Genomic DNA, 18944 nt, shown 5'->3' on the forward strand with positions numbered 1-18944 from the left:
ATTGTTCTATGAATTAAATTAACTGATTTATTTAAAGTACCAACCGACCAACCTACTATATTTATTTTACACTGATATTGATATGAGTAGGTATATGACACAACTTAAGAATGGAAGTAAACTGAAGTATTTAAGATATGACATGTGTAAATATAATCATTTAACATACCTTCTCACTCTCCGTGTCCAGTGCGCTGGTAGCTTCATCCAGCAGTAGCATTTGTGGTTTCCTTATCAACGCTCTAGCGATGGCTACCCTTTGCTTCTGTCCTCCGGATAGTTGAGTACCTTTTGAGCCGATATTCGTATCGTAACCCTAAAAAAAGTAACCCTAGTAATTCAGGGCATTTTTTTTGTCCTTACCTAATAACAAAAAAAGAAACTACTACTGCTTCATTATAAAGTTTTTATGCAAAGCTCGAAAATAATGAAAATAATCGATCTATCAGAACTAGAACCTGCACTGCATCTTGATGCCTTTATACCTGGGGGTTACTCGACTCTCACCTACCCTAATTAAATTTCCGAGAGTACTGTGAAATTTGAACCCCTTTCTCAAACATTGTTTTCCTCAAGAGGGAATAATAGCTTTTCGAATCCGCGAAATAACGGTATTTTTTCTATGAAATTCCTTTTCGGGAGAAAGCGGTTTTCACGAAATAAATCTTAACAAATCACATTGAATTTGAAGTCGATTGCTTAAGCATAATATATTCCAGGTTAATATGTTTCGCTTTTTTTAAAATAATAATAATATTTTTTGCAAATAAAAAAAAGCGGCCAAGTGCGAGTCGGACTCGCGCATGAAGGGTTCCGTACCATTGAAGACGTATTAAAAACAAATCTACTTACTAGATCTTGTTCAACATTTTACCACTTTGGACACACATTTTACCACTTTGGAAGTGTCTCTCGCGCAAACTATTCAGTTTAAAAAAAAATGATATTAGGAACCTAAATATCATTTTTGAAGACCTATCCATAGATAACCCACACGTATGGGTTTGATGAAAAAAAATTTTTTTAAATTTTATGACGTATTAAAAAAAAACTACTCACTAGATCTCGTTCAAACCAATTTTCGGTGGAAGTTTGCATGGTAATGTATATCATATATTTTTTTTAGATTTTTCATTCTGTTATTTTAGAAGTTACAGGGGGGGGGGGGGGGGGGGGCACACATTTTTTCACTTTAGAAGTGTCTCTCGCGCAAACTATTCGGTTTAGATAAAAATGATATTAGGAACCTAAATATCATTTTTGAAGACCTATCCATAGATACCCCACACGTATGGGTTTGATGAAAAAAAATTTTTTTTTTTAATTTTATGACGTATTAAAAAAAAACTACTTACTAGATCTCGTTCAAACCAATTTTCGGTGGAAGTTTGCATGACAATGTATATCATATATTTTTTTTAGTTTTTTCATTCTGTTATTTTAGAAGTTACGGGGGGGGGGGGGGGCACATTTTACCACTTTGGAAGTGTCTCTCGCGCAAACTATTCAGTTTAGATAAAAATGATATTAGGAATCTAAATATCATTTTTGAAGACCTATCCATAGATACCCCACACGTATGGGTTTGATGAAAAAAAATATTTTTTTTTTAATTTTATGACGTATTAAAAAAAAAACTACTTACTAGATCTCGTTCAAACCAATTTTCGGTGGAAGTTTGCATGACAATGTATATCATATATTTTTTTTAGTTTTTTCATTCTGTTATTTTAGAAGTTACGGGGGGGGGGGGGGGAAACTATTCATTTTAGAAAAAAAATATATTAGAAACCTCAATATCATTTTTGAAGACCTATCCATAGATACCCCACACGTATGGGTTTGATGAAAAAAGATTTTTTGAGTTTCAGTTCTAAGTATGGGGAACCCCCAAAATTTATTGCTTTTTTTCTATTTTTGTGTGAACATCTTAATGCGGTTCATAGAATACATCCACTTTCTAAGTTTGAACAGAATCGGACAGACAGACGGACATGACGAATCTATAAGGGTTCCGTTTTTTGCCATTTGGCTACGGAACCCTAAAAAAGAAAGCCTATAAACCTAGTTTTTCATTGTGTCAATAACATACTAAAAAATCATGGAAAAAGGAAAATATTTAGAAGTGAAAAAACGTTTTCATTTTTTGTATGGCCTATCACGTGGTATAGGTACTTCCCTCTTAACTCATTTTTAACGCGAAAGCGAATCAGTCACCTGTAAGCTGTCAGAGCGAACGTCGTGAACTCTTTGTAAACATGAACTAATAATAAAATAAACTGCTTAAACTCACCAATGGTAGAGACGTAATGAAATTATGAATATTAGCTTGTTTAGCAGCGGCTTCGATTTCGTTTTGACTCGGTTTGCGCGCATTGTCTCCGTAAGCAATGTTCTCGCCAATCGTGCGGTCGAATAGGATAGGCTCCTGTTGCACAAAACCGACGGTCCTTCTGGCTTCATGAAGACGAATTTTTGTTAGTGGCACGCCATCTTGAGCCTAAAATAAACGAGATTTAGATTTCTTTACGTCTTGTATTTTTTTAGATTGCTTTAAATCTGTAAATCCTAATCTTCTAGGATCCTGTTTCTTGGAATCTGCACCATTACTATAAATACAACTTACGACTAAGCCTTCATCAGGATCGTAGTATCGTTCAAGCAGTTGTATGACAGTGCTCTTTCCGCACCCACTGGCCCCTACCAAAGCGACGGTCTTGCCTTTTTCTACTTCAAGGTTTAAGTCGTTGAGCACGCTTATCATAGGCCGTGTGGGGTATTTGAAAAATACTCCTTGCAAGCTGGATTCGCCAGTTCCTTTCTGTGGGAAAATTTATTTATTTTACATCAATAGGATAAACGCTGTAGAAAAGAGGGCAATTTAAATAGTCAGCCTTTTTGAATTTTAGAGAGCATCATCAAAAAGATCTTAGATGCTGTGCATTAGTATTCGGTTCCTCATAGTGGTTGAATTTTAAAGCATCGCTAATAGGAAGGGAGGCGAATAGGGGAATTTTCGGTAATACTCGAGCGTGGCAGTTTAAGATATGAGAGATACCTTAGACCTAATAGAACAACCTTGCAGGGATCGGAACCGGTTTTTTGGAAAAACTTTGAAATAAACATATATTTCGGTTTATTTTATACTCCAGATATAGGACTCGGTTGTGTTTTTAGATAACGACTTCCTATTATTAGATTGCCCAATTAGAAATGAAATAATTAACAAAGAACGAAAAAAATACCGTTTTCGTTCCCATACAAAAAATACCGGTTTCCGATCCCTGTAACCTTGTAAAGTATTTAGCTCTATATATGTAGTGACGCGCGCCTAGGATAGACGATCAGATTTGTAAAAAAAAAAATCGATAGTCTGAAATACTCAAGCGCGTCAGATTAAGATATTGGGGGTTGATTTTAGTGTTTTAAGACTAAATTTAACTAATCTGATGATAAGTCCTTGACGCCGCCGAGTTATACGGTCGCGAACTTGTTAAAAAAACGTTAATCGGGCATTCTCGAGCGCGATTTTTTTATTTTTTATTTTGAAGAATATAATCTAAAACTTACTAAAAATACAAAATCTGCCGGTTTCCGCATGACCGGAAGTGTGGAGGAGCCATTTCGTCTTCCGAAAAACGCGTTGCGGCATATAAGTCGCGAACGATACATTTTACAAAAAAAAATTAAATAAACAAAAAAGGTAATTTTATTTTACACAAAAAAGGTCTTTTTACATTTTTGTCCAAAGTTAAAACTTTTTGACTTGAAGCATCATAAAAAGTCAAACTCCCGGTTTTTTGAGTATATCTCGAAAACTGAGGGTGTTAAAAAAAATTGATATGAAATAACGATGATTAAATTATGTGACTTTTATTATATCTCAATTTTTTTTTTCTAAAGCTTCTCGACAATTTTCGTGGACTCGGAAAAAGTTACGCGTATCTGTATACAAAAGTATTATTAACATGTACAGTTTCATGTAGCCTGTTGATCTTCAAATTGTTTTTTGGACGTACCGTACGTTGGTTGCATCTATCGCTTTATTGTCATTCTTAAAATCCCCGTTTTATCAAGGAGAAAGAAAGGAAAAAAAAGAAACCAAAAAACCTTTTTCGGTCAGATTAAGAGAACCCACCAACATTTTTGTCAGATTAAGAAAATATGCTTTCAGGATACCGAGATAAACCTCCCCTATGAAAATCTGACGCGCTCGTGTATTTCAAAAAAACTTTTTTTTTTGCATTTTCAAAAATTCATCGTTACTTATCGTCACGCCGAAATCGTCAGTTTTTTTAAAGGGAGCTTCCTTGGGGCCTACTTAACACCCCTTCCGAAAATCTGACGCGCTCGAGTAAATTTTTTTTTTGCATTTTTGACTACTTTATATTCCTACCCCCAGCACGCAAACCGGCAGATTAGTATACCGTTGTTATCAGAGGCACTTGGGGCATACGTAGTATGAATATCTGACGCGCTCGAGAATGCCCAAGTAACTGTTTTTTTTAACATTTTTGAAAAACCGTACACGCCAAACCCACCGCTAAAATGGTTTTTACCATACGAGCTTTTCTTTTCGAAATTATTTTATCTTTCGATTTTGTAACGTCTCGACGGCGCCGTTGAATTACGCCATTTAGCTACCTCGCCTCCCTAACTATAATAGGTGCCGTGAATTTGCGCTTTTGTTTTGAACTGCCCAAATGTTGAGAACTGTCATTAATGTCATTATATGGTTTTAAATTTACTGCAAAAGTTACCTAGAGAAACAGGCTGCCCTTCTAATTATAATTGTGAAAATAAGGATATAAATAGGTCACTTACGAAATCCTTAACCGCGGGTTGATCTGGATCTCTAATTTTGGATTCTCTGTTCAGCAGTACAATAATACGACCAGCAGCTTTGATCCCCTTTTGGAAGTTGGGAGCAAATGCAAATGCTTGTGCCGCCGAGGACGCCCCCATGAGTAACGCCTGTGCCGATCTATAGAAATAAATTGTGTTATTTAATACTCAGATACCAACATCTTTATGTAAAGGGGCCATTAATCAAACGATTTTTGTAATTTTTTGGAAACCATATGAGGACTTTTTAACTGTTCCTCCTTCCTGAGAACCCTTAATTGAGCCCTAAGAGAGACAAAATGGTGCTTAAAACGTAGCTCACTTACTTCAAAACAACATCATAACTAATTTGGTCATATACGATGAGAGTTCCACCATAATACATCGCCGCAGCGTAAACAAAATTAAAAAGTCCTCTGGATAGACCAAATACGATGCCACGATAGTGTGTGGCTTTCTTAGCGAGGGCTAAGCCGGGCAATAGCTTGACACTGTATTCCGTAACGAATTGTTCTTCTCTACCAAGTGAGGCCACTGTTCGGACGTTTGCAACTGCTTCTACAGCTATCTGAAATTGTCAATAAATTTTTGATCTCTTATGCATATCCACTTATATTCTGTATTACGAATAGGGTTCGGCTGAGTCTGGAATACTACCTATATGTTTATAATTATTAAATCTTTGGCAATGTTTCTGATGAGCTAAAGCTAACATAACCTCGGATTAAGTTTATGGCTCGTCCGCTCTGGCCGTCCTGTGACTCATAACACTATATAAAGTCAAAAGTTAGGGCTTTGCGTACTCACCTTAGAACTGGATTCCATGGTTTTAGCTGCCCCAAACGATTGCGCACTGACCATTCTTCCTTCCTTATATAAGATTGCGACCATAATTGGTACGAAAGTTAACGCGACTAATCCAACCCTCCATTCATATATGAGAGAAAGGACTAGAGCGAACCCAAAGGTACCAATGGCCGATAGGACTGTGCCAATTCTTTGGCCCGTGGCCTGAAAACAAATATGATACTCTTATATCTATACGAATAATTTGGAATGAAATACTCGAAAAAAAGAAATATTGCGATGTGCGAATCAGATAGGTAAAGGTTTTGTTTAGTTGGTGATTCACCAGTAAGGTCGACAGAGCTTCTGAAGAATGCACTATGTTATCGCCGACGGTCGATAATTCCTTATTTAAATAGAATAAAGTGTTTGCAAATCGCATCCGTGCAAAAAATAATCCTGAGATTGCAAGTATCTATGTCCTTACACTACGAAGAATCCTTACCTATGTGCAGCTTATGCTAGTTCGTGGTATAGAAAACTTACTCCTTGCACTGAAGCTGCCTCGCCAGCCAGGCGAGCGCAGAGAGCGCCCGTGGAGTTGTCCTTGTCGTCGTAAAACGCAATTTCTTGCTGCAACAGCTTTCCAAACAGCATACGACGGAGCCGCTCAGTCAGGTGTTCTCCCGCTACGCCGTACAAGAATACCTTAGAAATAGTAGGAATGTTAAATTACAAAAGGTCAGCAAATGACTATATGCATCCTAGAAATACCACAAACGGACTGATCGTACAAAATATGAAAATGAGGAATTGAGGAAAGACGGAAAGTTGTGGAAGAATATGACCTGACCCCAAGTACAATAGAGCTAAAGGATAGTAAAATCTGAACTGAAAATCACCAGAAATTAGACAGTCATCACTTACTTGTATAAAATTCGCAATTCCCGAGAAGATACCAATTCCTACGAAAATAAGTGCATATCTTTGGACTTCTGCCTGGACTACATCCGGATCTGGATGGGATAGAATCTGCAAGAAGACGCCTCACTTGAGACATGCGTTACTTCGAAAAATATACTAACATCGTACAGTCAGCGTCAAATACTTCGTAGCAGTCAAAGTGGCCAAATAGTTCGGTACACTATTTGGCTACTTTGACTGCTACGAAGTATTTGACGGTGACTGTACATGGAAAATATATAAACGGCTAGGAAACATATGTCTTACCCCAATAAAATCTCCTAAAATAATAGCAAGCATTGGCATCGCAAATCCGCTTATCAGAGAACAGAGACTGGCAGCAGTGATGGATTTCCATTCTGGCTTGTTTAGCTTGAGGACTTGCAAGAATGAAACGTCATTGGCTACATCTTTAGCGTCAGAAACCTGGAATCAAAAGATAGTTTATGAAAATAAAGTTAGGCATATTACAATGTGCTTATGATTGGAACGTCAAATAGGGATTGGTGAATTTTTTTAATCATTAAAGAAAGCTGATGTCGTAAACTGTATTGGTGATCATGTTTGCAAAGAGTTTTACTGAGTATTTCACCTTCTTCCCAACTTCCTACTGCTTCTTTTCTATCTTACTAAACCTAATTTGATTGATTTAATTGACACCCCTACGTCCGTCCCATTACATTGAAAACAGCTACAGTTACCTCAGTATTCATTGGAATAAAATCGTCCTCATCCTTTTCACTTCTGACTGAAATCTCTCGAGTTAATGATGGCCGCTTATCACCTAGAAAATTACAGACTAAAACTATAAATCATGCCGCGTAAAGAAGCGAGAGACAACTAGCGTTAGCAAAATTATGGCGTTGGCGGTACAACAATTACGAACTCGTTTTCACGTTCACTCGATAACATAACGATAACATCAGTGGTTGTCAGCTACTATGTACATTGTGTATTACGGGCGGTAAACAAGAATTTAGGAAACAAGTCTTGTTTCCTAAATTCTTGTTTACCGCCCGTAATACACAATGTACATAGTAGCTGACAACCACTGACATGAGAGCAAAGCAAAATAAGCATTTGTTTCTCTCTCTACCTGATTCTTCAGCGCCTGGGAATGTTTGCAGCATAACCATGTCATAATAATGTCCTTTGATTCTCATTAGCTCGTCATGATTTCCTGTCTCTACGACCACTCCGCTCTTAAACACATATATTACATCAGCGTTCCTTATTGTTGACAATCTGTGTGCTACTACAATTGTGGTACGTCCTTCCTGGGCCTGTTAAAATAAAACATTTGGGCTACTTGTCGGTGCTAGTTTATTTGGCCATGTCGCATGGGTCTGTCTATAATTAAATCAATAATTCAACTCTATTGGGAACACTTATAATTATAAAACAATGCAACTCAATTAGCTTTGTTATAGTTGAAATCTTCTCGACGTCTTTACATAAAAATAATAGATTCTGTAAGCTATTATAAATAATTAAATTTTAGTCGACATTTGTTTTACCTTATCGAGTGCCTTTTGTACTTTCGCTTCTGACGAAGTGTCAAGAGCGCTGGTGGCCTCATCCAACAACAAGATGCTAGGGTTTCGCACCAGAGCGCGGGCGATGGCAATACGCTGCTTTTGTCCACCTGACATTGAAGCACCGCGTTCTCCGACCAGCGTGTCGTAGCCCTATTAATGCACATTAACAAGCTTTACCACAGTTTGTTAAACTTGGAATCCGCTATGGGCATCTCAAACAGTTACGTCAAGCCTGACATTCGCAAGCTGCAAGGAAGAGCTGCGGGCCTGTTGTTAATGGCGCCTCCTAGATCCTTTAAATTTAATTGGATGAATTATGAACGACACACTGTTGCTAAGTCAACAAACGCTATACTTTTTTTATTATTATTTTTTCAAGATCAAACTGAAGTGGTAGTTATACATTTTTTTTCGCCAAACTGAGGACATTTTGTTGGCGAATAGTGCACTACTGTGTGTGTAATAGTGTGGTAATGGACTGACAACAGTCCATCAGTCGTCGTTTCGACACTTCTGTTGTGGATGTAATGTAAATGATAGATATATGTTTGATGGGATAGATATGCCATTATAGATGGGATAAACATTCAGTAAATATCTAGTGCGAACCTTGGGGAGCTTAATTATAAACTGGTGCGCGTTGGCCTGCTTTGCGGCAGCCTCTATATCGGCGTCGGAGGCGTCCTCTCGGCCGTAGCGGATGTTCTCGCGGACGGTCGTGTTGAATAGCACAGGTTCTTGCCCCACCAGCCCGATCTGCGCACGCAGCCATTGCACTGACAACTCTCGTACGTCATGTCCGTCCACACGCACCTGAAAATGAAGACCAATTTAGTAAGAAACTTGGGTATGAGTAAGACAATTCACATACCCTGGTATTGGAGGATGCTCACGCCAAGATCTCTTGTTTGTCATTAGGGGGATCAGTGCTTGAACACTTGATAAACAAATATGGGACATTCGAGTCTACAATGGAGAGCAAAATAAGAGTACGAAGAAGCGGAGAAAGATCAAGATCTTGGATTCTGAAGGTGAGAAAAATTCTGGTGTGGTCTGGCTATTCACACTACTTACGCTTCCGTCGATGACGTCATAGTATCTGGATAAGAGCTGAATGATGGTAGACTTGCCACAGCCTGAGTGCCCGACGAGCGCCACTGACTGCCCTCTTTTTACTCTGAGGTCTACCCCCTTCAGCACCTTGAATGATGTGTTTTAAAGGTTAGTGGCAAGTACCTCATATTTACGTGTAAAATAATGCATAACGCCTACCTAACATTCGCATCCTGGATAGATGTCGGAGCATGCCAATCGCTATATATTCTGCGTTTATGCACATGCCTACCTTATGCACCCGTAGTGTCCAGTAGGTATGAGGTCACGTTCATGGTGAGTGAGAGCAGGGCCGGTTTAAATAGACATGATGTAGTGACGTAACAGCAATATTTACTATGTATGAATAAAACATATCGAAATCATTGTTTTTCGCCGTACATACACGTAACTATGTGAATATGAGTTAGATAATTTATTACGAGCAGAATATTTTGTGTCTGACTCATGCATTTTTCCAAGCATTTTTTTATTATATCAGTATTAGTGATATCAAATCTAGCACGTTTATAATATACTCTTAGAGCATAGATAAAACAAACCAAAAGGATTATGAATCGTATGATAACGCTAAGTCCGCCCTTGAAACGAACAATGATAGTTAAAGTTATTACTGGCATTCAAGTCAGCTTGTTTTGTTGTCTTCGTCCTATATCTATTGAGTATTGATTAATGTTATCAATGTCAGAATATCTAATTGTTTTAATTCATGTGACCCAGAGCCAGCTGCCAGCTATAAAAATAAACCTCTAAGTTGTTAAATTGAAGAGTTAAGTGCCGTTAATCTTTTTTAGGAGTAAAGTTGGTGATTGATTGACGTGGTTGTTGACTTAGTATGATTAAAATTGGGTGGGCGTTCTGTATAGAATATTTACTTACAAACCTATTTATTTATTGCATTGTATAATGTACAATATGTACAATAAATAATTATAGACATGGCATTACTTTGGGGGAGGTAACAAAGGGTTGGGAAACAACTTTGTGGTGTGGTTTCTCAAACACATTGCATCAGCCATCCTGCGTGGTAGTCGGTAGGTCGGTCGGTAATAATCTAAAAATCGCGTGGAATTATTGACTCTTGGCTTTTATTTGGGAAACGTTGCGGGTTAGAATTGACTAATAATGATGGTCATAATAAATATTACTCACTGGGACATCAGGTCTAGAAGGATAGTGGAAGAAGACGTTCTTCAACTCGATGTTGCCCTCAATGGAACTGGGGGTGACACCGCGGTTCAGTAGTGGGTTGATCGAAGGCACGTTGTCGATCACAAAGAAGATTTGCGCGCCTGCACCCTTTGCTATCCCGAACACTTCCATCAGAGTTGATGATATGCCGAAATTAGCTGATCCCATCATGACTCCGAAAAATACCTGAGCGGAAATTTAGTCAATTATGTGTTATAAAAAAAGGCGATTAAGTAGGAATCTGTGCATTGTAAAGAACTTACAGCTATCATAGTTTCCACATCGTAGTTCTCCTCTGGGTCCGAAAGAAGTTTGTAACCGAACCAAAACGATAGAGCATATGCGCAGAAAATGCAGAAGAACAGTGTTCCCATTGCCATGCCGTTGAATAACCCTGAAAGGAATTCTCGTTTTGTAGTTTAACTTATTAATAATAGGTACTTTATTTCCTTTTCGTTTACTAGCACTAGGTACTATCAACACCGTGCAATACGACGGAATACCTAATGTTGCATTGGCCCCAAGAGCTAAATTAAGACTTACCTTGGGTAAGTCTTGAGTTAGTGAAGAATGCTGCCTGAATCCTTTAGTTAAAAAATCGACAGTTTTATGTACTTATGCAAGTCTAGTAATCTGTCTAGGGTGTATTGGACTTGTTATGTTATTAATGCATGTATATTATATTACCTTTCTTAATATTTATTCTTCTTACGTCTTGTAAGTGCCCTTGATATCTTTCTATTTCTTTTTGCTGTCCACTAAACGCGTAAACCGTGCGGACTGCGCTAATGACTTCTTCGGCTATAGATCCCGCTTTGCCAGATGCTTTAGCTTCCTCCTTTGATAGTTTAGAAGCTATCTGCAATGTTATAATGTCGATAGATCCTTTCTAACTTGTTTTGATTGATAAAGTATTTTACCTCTGCTAGTATAAATTATATGAAAAACTGACCACACTGAAACTTGACATTGCGCGTACGCAAAAATATAATGTTGTCCGTTGCTAATTCAGCACATCTCGCTACGAAAACGCTGTATTCAAGTTGAAGTTCCAGTGTGGTCAGCCCTGCAACTTATTATCAACATTTGAGTAGGTATATTTACCAATCCGGCAAGTCCAACGAGAAACAGCGTCACTGGAAAGGATATCAAACACAGCAGTGCTAGTTTCCAACCCTTTATTAAAGCCATAGTTATCGAACTAATGAAAGCTGATTGGAAGAATATAAATGTGGCCAATTTCTCCCCCATACCGTCTTCCACTTTTACTACATCGCTGCAAACAAAAAAATATAACAAGTAAAGGCTGGTCCGGGCTGTAACCTTATTAGTAACATTATTTACCATTGTCTAAGACACTTACTCAGACATTTTAAAAGCAAAATCCCCGGTTTGATGAGTATCGAAATATTCAAAATCTTGATTTAATGCTGCTTTCAAGTATTCCTGTCGCATTTTGTAGATCTGCAATTAAAGGTTGGTTAAAATGGGATTATCTTAATAACTCTATTGAAATTTATCACCGTCCTGACTCCTGACCCTCTGAATTTCTCCTGCGGCTGTAGCATTTTTTAATTAATTTATTTAATTTATTTATTTGGGAAACATACAGCACATAATAATACAATAAGGTACAAGATAAAGTTAGAACATAAGCCAAAACAGTTTCCACTAACAGATGACAGCATGGTCGCATTTTTATCACTTGTCGCTATGCCTGTCATGTTCTAACAAGTATGTAAGTGCGAAAGCGACAGGCATTAGTGACAAGTGATAAAAATACGACCGTGATACAGCTGCTGATCAGAGATCAGCATTCTAAAACTAAGTTTAAAACTACTTTGGGATGATGTTTTATATTTCTAATTTCTCATGCTTTGAAAGTGGGTCATTGTTTGAAGTGTGTAGAAAGTGATACGTTTCTGCTCTAGGGTGTTTTATTCCCAAGTACGTACGACAATTATAATGACCACCAAAAAATACTTTCATACCCTAGGCGCTCTTAACAAAAAAAAAACAATCTTCAAATAAGCTTAACTGGTAGACAAAGTGCTAAGTTTTGGAGGAAATTTTATGTGACAGTTAATTAATTTATTTATTTATTTGTGATGGCGCGCGCAGCCACGCATCACAATACCACGCCACCGCCGCGTGATCTGTCCCGAGCTACCCATCGCGCCGCATGCCGGCCGCCGAGCGACTGAGAGTCGCTGCCCCCGCCCGCGCCCCGCGAGCCGCGCACTATAAAAGCCAGCGCGGTCGCCTAGATAGCAGGCAGTCGCTCTCACCGCCTTCTGCTGTGAGGACCGCTGCTCTCCCGGTACGAGCCGGCGTGTTTTCAGACGCGTTAAGGCTCCCGGTCCCTAGCCACCCTACCCTTCCTGATTCCCGTAGGCCAGTTGAGCCGGCGTGTTTACAGACGCGTTAAGGCACCTGGAGTACGTACCCTTCCTGACCCCGTAGCCCAGTCGAGCCGGCGCGTTTTCAGACGCGTGAAGGCACCTGGAGTACGTACCCCTTCCCGATTCCTTCTCCCGGTTGTGCCGGCGTGTTTACAGACGCGTGAGGGCACCCGGGGTATCCACCCCTATACTATCTCGCTCCCGTCAAAACCACCCCTTCACTCTTAGGGGATACCGATCCCAAAACTCGCGAGTAGCTTAGGGTCCGCGCCGTCCCGTAATCCCGTTGCTATAAATTAGAATCATCCCCCGCGTCGTACCTAGCCTAGGACATCTAGATTTAAGGAACCTTTATTTATAATAAACCGGCATAAAAGCCCGCCGATTTGTGTTACAGCATTAACTTTGGTTTCTTTGTCTCACCCTGCACCCTCTCTCTCCTCTGAGCTAACTAGGAAACCCTTGCTCCCGTCTGGAACAAGGGAGTTGTATGAGGCCACGCCCGCCCCGGCGAACGTGACCCCATCACATCTGGCGCCCAACGAAATAACTCGCGTAGGAGTCCATACGGTATCCTGAAAGGAACCGGTGCTCGAGAGAGGACAGGGGTAGTTATAAATAAATAAATATATATACAAGGTGCTAACGAATTAGTCACGGATATTTTAAGAGATAATACATTACATTAAAACAATTAACTTTTAACTGTAATTATGGAACCTTTGTATATCATTTTTTTGTTTTCATTTACCGAACAAAAAAAGATATTATAATTATTTTGTAAAATAATCACCCTATTATGTACCTGTCAAGATGTTTAACATTGTCTGTCATGTCACGTCAAAAGTTGTTTTCCTTCAATGTCATTATGATTCGGCGGGAAAACTGTAGGTTATTAAATACTAGCGTCTGCTCACGGCTCTGCCCGCGTGGAAAAAAAAACTGTCCCATGCGAACAAGTAGTGTGAAAAAAGTAGTATGCTATTCCATACTAATAACCTATCTCTGTGCCTAATTTCATCCTGATGTAACAAACATCCATCTACCCATAAAAACTTTCCCATTGAATAATAATTAGGTTAGATATTTAACGAATGCTAACCTACCTAATTAACTAGTCTAAGTAATTTAAAAAGCAAGCACGGACATAAGAAAACTTTTATTAACATAAACTGTTTATAAAAATTGTTGAAAATGGTGACCATGGTTTTCAATGCACAATAGTGCTCGCTTTCGGATATTTTCATTAACACGCATTAAGATCTCTCTTTCCCTTTTCATAACCTCAAAGGCGTCGGTAATCCGTGTTTGTAATTCTTCTGATGTTCTGATTGTGTGCCCGTCGTTTCCATAAACCAAGTCTTTGGCTCGTCCCCATACGTGGAAATCAAGCGGTGTTAAATCTGGTGAGCGGGCTGGCCAGTTCACTGCACCTGCTTGAACCCCACCCCGGCCAATCCATCGTAATTGGAATCGCTCCGTTAAATACCTTCTTACGTTACGATCGTAATGGGCTGGGGCACCATCATGTTGAAAGTACATTCTCCTACGGAGATCGACTGGTACTTCGTCTAGCAATTCTGGTAGGGTTTCTTGTAGGAATTGAAGATACGTCCTACCATTGAGGCGGTTGAGAAAAACAGGGCCCAACAAATAATCGCCAAGTAATCCTGCCCACACGTTAACGCTGAAGCGAGTCTGAAAGTGGTCAGGACGTGCTAAATGGGGATTCTGTTCCGACCAAAAGTGTGCATTGTGAATATTAAATAATCCTACCCTCGCAAATGTACATTCGTCGGTCCACAGTATGTTACGTCTTGCGTTTCTAATAAGCCACTGACTGAAAAATACACGTGGTTCATAATCCTGTAGTTGCAGTTCTTGAACACGTGTGAAATGGTAAGGATGCCTTCCCTCACGTTTTAGAATTTTCCATACGTAGACGTCACTGACATTAAATACATTCGCTGCGTCCCGGGTACTGCTCATGGGATGGCGGTCAAAAAAATCCAAAATTGCTACTTCTAGACGAACTGGGTACCTAGGCCTACCGGCTTCACCTATTGGCATGAGGTTTCCGGCATGAAATCTTTGATGTGCCCGGTAGATAGTCTGAGGATTCACAATCGTATTGTATCTTTGTGCATAAAGTCTTGAAGCTCCCGCCGCACTGTAGTTTGAGTCGCGATAACATGTTACCATGTTTAAGTACTCGTTAAGTGTGTAGCGGTAAGGCATAATGGTAAATTAATTAAATTTCTTTGCAACCGACACAATCAGACAGCAAATTGCATGACACTGACATCCAAGTATTTTATTTATCAACTTTAAGAGGCCACTTGAATGATAGTTTAAAGAGGTTCTAGAATGTCTAAAGAGGTCTCATTTAATTATCTTATTAACAGGGTGTTTTAACGTAGCAAATTTGTTTCCTAGTTTTCTCCAAAAAAACATAACATAACCAATGCTGTTTCATACTTAAATGTACTCCGAGAACCGAGTACTATCAGCTGTAAAAATATCCGTGACTAATTTGTTAGCACCTTATATATACCGTAGGGCTGCTACACCGTAGCATTACCGCATCCATTTGGGGGGAGTGTCGCTTCCCGCCCACCCGTAAATCACATCTGGCGCCCAACGAAATAACTCACGTAGGAGTCCATACGGTATCCTGGAAGGAACCGGTGCTCGAGAGAGGACAGGGGTAGTTATAAATAAATAAATAAATAAATATATATACCGTAGGGCTGCTACACCGTAGCATTACCGCATCCATTTGGGGGGAGTGTCGCTTCCCGCCCATCCGTACATCACATCTAGCGCCCAACTAAATAACTCACGTAGGACAGGGATAAAAATAAATAAATAAATACATATTTGCCATATACCGTACCGGGTATATATACCGTACAGCCGCTATACGTAGCATCACCGCACCGATTTGGGGGGACTGTTCAGAGAACCAAGAGCTATAAATTGCACAATAGTTATGTATATAAATAACAAAGAGCCAATTATAGGTTCCCACCGGTAGCAACAGGTTAACAGATCAGGTTATTTATTTTGTTAGGAAATGAAAAGTAGAGTGTTTAACTCGGGTGAACAGTACCATTTCAGCTCTCACTGTGTTCAATCGCCAAACTACCTCGTCCAGTCGAGTGAGTGATTTTATTATCTATCGCTTTAAATAAATTTCGAGTCGCCAGAAAGAGCAGACGCCTTCAAGATCAACGTAAAATGTTAGTTAGTTACCTGATTATAAGCGGCTATGTTCATTAGAACTGTAGCAGCATAGGACAGGATCACAAGTGCCACGCCCAAAGAACAGTTGTATATAGCAAAGTTCCTAATCGCTTTGAGGAAAGCGTCGTCATCAGGGGCACCCATCATTACTGAAATACCGTAGTCTACCATGCTTTGGAGCAAGGAAGAGAACAGCAATGTGTTGAACGGCGTCGTGGTTCCGGCCAGCATGGAACATATTATCGCCAGAAATATGAAGATTTTGTCTTTTGTGGTCGCGAATCGATACTGAAAATAAATAGCGAAAATATCATCAACAACCTAATCCATTTGTAACTTTGAAACCTCCCATACTTTTTATTGTTAAATACTTATGTGTCGTGCTCAAAACAATAAAAAACAACTTACCAATGTGAAAAATGATATGCTAGGTACGTCTTCTTTTACTTCGCTTTCAGGTCCACTGAAAGAAAAGAAAATATTCTGAGTATTATATTTCTTGGACTTAGACATAGTTTTTTCATTCATTCGAGTGGCTTCGCGCTAAACAGCTAAAAAAAATCGATTTCCGCAGTTAACACGTCTACTTACGATAACTTTAGGTGTTTTGGACATCTAAGAGATTAAACAGTTTACTTTCTAGATTAGCTAGATAGGAAAGCTCAGGTGGAGTTTTCGATCGGGTAGATAGTGACTTTCATTATTTAATGAGGTGCTAATGGGGTTTATGCCCAGACTTCTATTTTTATTTGCGACTTATCTATCCGAATGGAAACAGTACTTGAAGTATGGTCCTTACATTTCTCAAAGCTACCATACGCGCTCTGATATCAGTCCGAGGTCCAACTCCCAACCATTTCATTTCATGCTGCTGATAAACAAACTGCCGTCAAAGTGAATCACTGCACATTGCAATTGTTCGCTGATGATTGAACTTGATTAAACCGATTCAAAGCCAAGGGGATCATGAAGAGCTGCAACGGAACACAGAGGCGGTCCATTGTTGAAGTGTAAAATAAACTCTATTTCAATGCCAGTAAATGTGAAATGATTTCTTTCACCCGGTCCCGCACACCTCAAATATTTCATTACAATATTGGCGGCGCCGACATACATCGGACCAGGTACGCGATTTAGAAGTTTGACTCAAATATCAAGTTTCGCGAACATGTCCAGGCCGTAGCTAACACTGCATACAAAAGGTAAGGTATAGGTTTCGTTCTGCGCAATTCCACGCTCCTGACTGTAGAAGTCGCACGCGTGTTGTATGCGGCACTCGTGCGAAGCATGCTCGTAACGAATACAGTGGTATGGAGTCCGCATGAAAATAAATATATCCTTATGCTGGAGCAAGTTCAAAAGTCGTATCTTAGGGCATTATACAAAAAGATACACAACTATTATACGTACCTATATGTATAGTATGAATTATCCTAACCCTACTGTGTTTCATTCTGCAGGGACGTCTATGGTACGACTCTTTGGCGATATTCACGATCGGTGTTATTAGAAACAATAGATAGGTAGCGTAGCCCTTGACGAGGCCTTCATGCACTTATTTGTGCCTAACCAGCACTGACCGCGGGCCAGGAGCATATTTCGTCAGTCATTGCCTCCCGGCTGATACATTGTCAGATTGTAGTTTAGATGCTGTTTTAAATTTTTAAAAACCGTCAGCCAGTTGTATCCCGGTGGAAAGACCAACAGCTGTAAAATGAACATGTAAAAAATATGCGCCTTACCACTTTATGTGCGGCAAATTGCGTAATCCGTTGATGGCTTTTCAGGCGTTAACGCCTGATGAAATGCTACATGCAAAGTTTCATGATTTGTTATTGCTATCATAAAAAGGTATAACGCTCATTTTTTACATGTTCATGCGACCTGCTGATGGTCTTGTCACCGCGATATAACCAGCTGACAATTTTTTAACTTTACAATAACATCTGAACTATCATTTGATAAAGTGTTTCGGTGGCTGCCATTCCTCAATCCACCAGCGGCAGCTGACACCCACGAGGGTTCATCATACCTAGCCATTAACCACTACACGAGTTTTCGGCCGGGAGGCGATTGGTCATGGGAACCTGTTCCTGGCTCGCGGTCTACACACACGCGCCACGCGCCCGGCGTCAGCCGCTGCGCTGGCTGGCGGAGGGCGAGCACGCGGGCGCCCACAGGCGCCGCCGGTCGCGCGCTCGCACGCGCCGCTCAACTCCGGGCTCGTGGCACTCCCGGAGTGTGATTAGTTTGTGAGTGCGATTGGACGACTGATTAGAGAGTAATAGAGCGAGAAATGCCTGTAAGTTGGTAGTATTATACATATTGGTATTTAAGTATTTGTAATTTATGTATATATACATTAGATACCTAATGTATAAGTATTATTGTCTCCCAATTTGTGCCGCTGTGGCTCTAAGTGGTTGCTTAGGTACAATTGTAAACTAAACTATAATAGTACATTACGATGCAAGTGCGCAAAATAGGAAATACCAAACGAGTGGCGATAAATTAAAACACGAGCGAAGGGAGTGTTTTGAATCGACGCGAGGTGCGAATTACGTATTCGCACATGTATTGTATCGTACAACGTTTTACAGAACATATTATGCCTCTTTAAATTTTCGACATAGTTACGTAAAGTGCTATTCGACATAATTATTGCCCTAGTGCGGTAAAGTAGCGTAATATGACTAAATATCAATAAGCGGCTCCGGGGTTTATTATACCAAGAAGTACCTACCTATTAATTACATATGGGGGAGCCTAATACAGTACGGTATGCAAATTCTATATCCATATTACCTACGACCTACCTACATAAATACGTGACATAGAACTTTCGAAAATCAAATCGAAA

General features: G+C 39.6%; 1 protein-coding gene across 5 annotated transcripts in view; it reads right to left on the bottom strand.

Moving 5' to 3' along the window:
• LOC133524326 (ATP-dependent translocase ABCB1-like) overlaps positions 1 to 18944 on the bottom strand; it is a 45370-nt gene that overhangs the window by 1879 nt on the left and 24547 nt on the right. For 2 of the 5 annotated variants that reach the window (XM_061860272.1, XM_061860270.1), the window contains 21 exons: positions 16493 to 16547; positions 16094 to 16372; positions 11800 to 11900; positions 11541 to 11712; positions 11124 to 11295; positions 10700 to 10830; positions 10398 to 10622; positions 9207 to 9332; positions 8742 to 8945; positions 8112 to 8282; positions 7691 to 7877; positions 7296 to 7393; positions 6862 to 7020; positions 6559 to 6663; positions 6178 to 6339; positions 5653 to 5856; positions 5172 to 5413; positions 4825 to 4984; positions 2627 to 2821; positions 2294 to 2500; positions 170 to 316 (listed from right to left, as the gene is read on the bottom strand). In XM_061860272.1, coding sequence (XP_061716256.1) covers positions 170 to 316; positions 2294 to 2500; positions 2627 to 2821; positions 4825 to 4984; positions 5172 to 5413; positions 5653 to 5856; positions 6178 to 6339; positions 6559 to 6663; positions 6862 to 7020; positions 7296 to 7393; positions 7691 to 7877; positions 8112 to 8282; positions 8742 to 8945; positions 9207 to 9332; positions 10398 to 10622; positions 10700 to 10830; positions 11124 to 11295; positions 11541 to 11712; positions 11800 to 11900; positions 16094 to 16372; positions 16493 to 16547 — 3502 coding nt within the window. Of the gene's footprint in view, positions 1 to 169; positions 317 to 2293; positions 2501 to 2626; positions 2822 to 4824; positions 4985 to 5171; positions 5414 to 5652; positions 5857 to 6177; positions 6340 to 6558; positions 6664 to 6861; positions 7021 to 7295; positions 7394 to 7690; positions 7878 to 8111; positions 8283 to 8741; positions 8946 to 9206; positions 9333 to 10397; positions 10623 to 10699; positions 10831 to 11123; positions 11296 to 11540; positions 11713 to 11799; positions 11901 to 16093; positions 16373 to 16492; positions 16548 to 16883; positions 17224 to 17494; positions 18200 to 18944 lie in introns of those variants that run through there. The other 3 variants (XM_061860273.1, XM_061860274.1, XM_061860271.1) reach the window with 3 other exon arrangements.

Source organism: Cydia pomonella, chromosome 13, assembly GCF_033807575.1.
Source record: "Cydia pomonella isolate Wapato2018A chromosome 13, ilCydPomo1, whole genome shotgun sequence".
Taxonomy (NCBI): domain Eukaryota; kingdom Metazoa; phylum Arthropoda; class Insecta; order Lepidoptera; family Tortricidae; genus Cydia; species Cydia pomonella.